Below are 3,866 nucleotides of genomic sequence, written 5' to 3'. Positions count from 1 at the left end.
TTTGAGTTTGAACTCGAATTTGGTACTAAACTCGAGTTCAAGTTTCTCGTTGAACTCAAGTTCATAAACTCGAACTCAAGTTAATCAACAATATTTTTTCTATTCTTAAAAATGCCATAACTTTTTCATTTTAATTCTGATGGAGATAATTTTTTTTCTATGCATTCACAACGAAAAGACGAATAAAACTCTACCCATATACCCTATTAAAATATTTATTCACCATTAGATTTTTATTAAAATACTATTTAAATATAAATTTAAGTTTTGATCCACCTAAACACAAATTCAAAAAAATTCTCAATTCAAATCATAACTTAAATGTGCACATCCAAACACAAACTCAAATTACAACTTTAATTTAAATTATAACTCAAACTCAACTTAATTATCACTCAAATCACTCAAACAACAGATCTTTTGCATCGAAGAGAACCTCCAAAATTGAGACAGAAACAGTGCTATCCATTAAAAGTGCCGCATGAGCATGGATGGCTGAAAAGAAGATGCCACATAGGACACCACAGACCAATCAGCTGATTTTGCTCACTTATTTCTGATCACAACAAATCTTCCTATCCATAAAAAATTAAACATTTTTCTTTCATTTTCTTTTCTTGGTTCAAATCTATCATACACAAACAGACAGACAATACTCTCTCTCTCTCTCTCTCTCTCTCTCTCTCTAACTCTCTCCGTCTCTCTTAAAGTGGTGGCAACTGCAAAGATGGCAATGGAGATGGCCATCCGAGCTTCGGCCACCCCAAAACCTCATTTGTCTCCTTCTTTTTCTTCTTCTTCTTCACCATCATCAACACAAAAAGCTTTTCTGAAGCCTCCTCAGTTCAGACCATCCTCCTCTGTTTCTCTCCCTGCGTCCCCCACAATCACTCTCTTGGGACTCTTCACGCATTCCCATGAAGCCAAGGCTCTCACTGTCCCCAAGGACCAGATTGTTTCTTCTATAACTGAAGTAAGTTCATACACACTCAAAATGTGTTAACATATTTGAGTTCCGTTTACAGTCTTTGACTTGCAAAGTCAACAATTGTGCTTCAGAAGAAGCTGGGATATTGGGATTTTCTGTTTTCTCGAAGTATTTTGTGTCTTTTCGGATAAAGCTTTTTTTTCTTGCCTAATTTTATATGTCCCAAAAAATGGGGAAAATAAAAGTCTTTTACTTCCAAAAGCAATGGGTGTACTTCAGAAATGGTGGAAATTGTGTGTTTTTAAGCTGTTTTGTTGAATTTGGTTGACACCCATTTTCTTGAATTGTTCATTTTTTCATTTATTGGTAGTGTATAGAAAGTTAAAAGTCATATCTAAATGATGTTGTGGTTATATCACTGTATTTCAATTACGTTCTTGCTTTTGGGATCAAAGCTTTTACTCAATTTCGAAGGTCCGAAACGAAAGTAGGGGGAAAAAAACCGTTTCTTTACTTTCAAAAGCAACAGATATGCATCGGAAATGCTAGGAATTATTTTTTTGTTGGTTTATTCAATTTGGGATGATGCCCATTTTCTGAAATGTTAAAGCTTTTTTATGTGTTGGTAGGTGGAGAAGACAATTGACCAAGTTCAGCAAGTGGGTTCGAGTGTTTTTGACACTACACGGAGTGTGCTTGAAGTAGTGATAAATGCTTTGAAGCCTGTCATTGATTCAGCATCCCCGATTGCACGGCAGGCCGGAGAGCAGGCGCTGAAGTTAGCTTCTCCAGTTGTTTCTGAGGCTTCAAAGAAAGCCCAAGAGGCCATCCAAAATGCTGGAGTCGATACTGAGCCTGTTGTCTCTGTCGCAAAGGTTCTTTCAGAATCACCATTTTCAAGCTCTTGTCAGTTTTACATTACTATTTTGTGCAGCATTTATTTGGGACAAGGGCTACTCTGTGATTTAAGGTCCACTTTGGTTTGAGATGAAGGGTCATATTGGAATTGGAAGGATATGGTTTAAACTGGGTTTTCAGTGTCTGTCTCAGAATGTTACTAAAGAATGCAGTTCTCATCTCGGGAATTTGAACCGTAGTTGACTTCGTTTTTGTCTAATTTTCTAAATTTAGTTATCTTTCGTTCAACACCGGGACATGATTTGTTATTTTAGGCCTTGCTTTCTAACTAGATCCTTTGTTGATACTAAAAGTGAAATTGAGTCAGATCTTCTCAAGATGTTACTTTAGAGAATCTCCACTGATGTTACAAAGCAAGTGCAGAACCTTGTGTTCTATGCTAGATTAAGAAAGAACAAATATTCATCGTCGGGGACTAGTTGATGCATGAAGCGACATTTGCTTAATGGAATTCTGTAATCAACAAATGACGACTTCATTGATGTTAGATAAAACCTGTTTTTGTTCAGAGTTGTATTGATCACCTGAATGGTGAAAATTTTGTCTCAGACTTTAGGTGACGCAGCACAGCAGTCCACCAAGGTAATTGAAGCGGCCAAGCCAATTGCTTCATCAACATTTGAAACCATTTCTTCTGCGGAACCTCTCACTCTTGCGGGATCTGCTGGAGCATTGTTCCTTGCTTACATCCTTTTTCCTCCTATCTGGTCTGCTATTTCTTTTAACCTCCGAGGTTACCAGGGTAAGTAGAATCTACTTGTTTTCCACTTTTCTGATTAATTGTTACTGGTAAAACTAAAAAGAATCTTCATAAGAACAAAAAACGATCTATTACTGCCAGCTTTAGTAACAAAAATGTTGCCTTCTGTTGTCAATGTAGATAACGATTTGCGCTAAAAGGCTATAGTTTTGATGCACTGCAGGTCAGCTTACTGCTGCGCAATCCCTTGATCTCATTTCTACAAAGAATTACGTGTTGATTGATATCCGAACAGAGAAGGAAAAGGACAAGGCTGGCATTCCTCGCCTTCCTTCTAGTGCGAAAAGCAAACTGATTTCCATTCCGTGAGTAGTTTCACTTCCTCAAACCTCTTACATTTTCACTTTTACTGGGCACATTTCCTTTTTCCCCTGTAATTTATGTGGAATGTTCAAGATTTTCAGCTTGCTTCTCACAACAGTCTCTAACTTTGTGACGCAGGACTTGTAGGAAAGAAAGAGAGTAGAGAGAGAGAGTGGAATAGAAGAGAATTCAGAGAAAGAGAGAAATAGAGGAAGAATTGGAGAAAGAAGAGAAGGGTTTAGAGTTTAAAGAGAAAAGAAGATGAACATTAGAGAGGAGATCTGAATATAAAAGATATAAGTTTGTAGTCTGAATGACAATGACAAACTTTATGAGGAAGTAAATAACGAGTAAGGGAAACTAATAGGAATAACAAAGTAAAATATCAAATAGTTTTGGGAAACTTATTAAATTCTAATAACATATTTGGGAATAAAACTTAATCCTAGTTTCTATTTTTATTCTTGCGCCTCATCATTTTGCGTTGCTCAAGTTTTCCATTATGGTTCTTCAAAGTTTTCCTCAATGTCTTTCAGCTTGGAAGAACTACCGAGCAAGCTTCGAGGCCTTGTAAAGAGCGTGAAGAAACTAGAGGCAGAAATAGCTGCTCTGAAGATTTCTTATCTAAAGAAAGTTAACAAAGGCTCCAACATCATCATCTTGGACTCGTGAGTTCTTCCATCTTTTTTCATTGCATATGTTCCAATTTCTCCCTTACAATGAAAAACCGCTCATCCATTCATAATATTGTGTTACATTGTCCTCTACCCCCTTGACATGTATGCAGGTACTCGGATTCAGCGAAGATAGTTGCAAAAGCACTAACTAGTCTTGGCTTCAATAACAGTTGGGTTGTGGCTGATGGGTTCTCTGGCAGCAGAGGGTGGCTGCAGAGTCGTTTAGGGACGGATTCCTACAACTTTTCCTTTGCGGAGGTTCTTTCTCCATCACGAGTCA

General features: G+C 37.4%; 1 protein-coding gene across 1 annotated transcript in view; it reads left to right on the top strand.

Annotated features, from left to right (window-relative positions):
- The first annotated feature begins 634 nt into the window (after positions 1–634).
- The window catches only part of LOC112094359 (calcium sensing receptor, chloroplastic), a 4,821-nt gene continuing 1,589 nt past the window's right edge, over positions 635–3,866 (top strand). The window contains exons 1-6 of the mRNA XM_024175006.1: positions 635–973; positions 1,558–1,803; positions 2,396–2,588; positions 2,770–2,911; positions 3,446–3,577; positions 3,697–3,862. Coding sequence (XP_024030774.1) covers positions 728–973; positions 1,558–1,803; positions 2,396–2,588; positions 2,770–2,911; positions 3,446–3,577; positions 3,697–3,862 — 1,125 coding nt within the window. The 5' untranslated portion in view covers positions 635–727. The remainder of the gene's footprint in view (positions 974–1,557; positions 1,804–2,395; positions 2,589–2,769; positions 2,912–3,445; positions 3,578–3,696; positions 3,863–3,866) is intronic.

This window comes from Morus notabilis, unplaced genomic scaffold, assembly GCF_000414095.1.
Source record: "Morus notabilis unplaced genomic scaffold, ASM41409v2 Scaffold16, whole genome shotgun sequence".
NCBI classification, from domain to species: Eukaryota; Viridiplantae; Streptophyta; class Magnoliopsida; order Rosales; family Moraceae; genus Morus; species Morus notabilis.
Note: the sequence above shows the minus strand (reverse complement) of the source record. Positions and strands in the feature narration are given on the sequence as shown.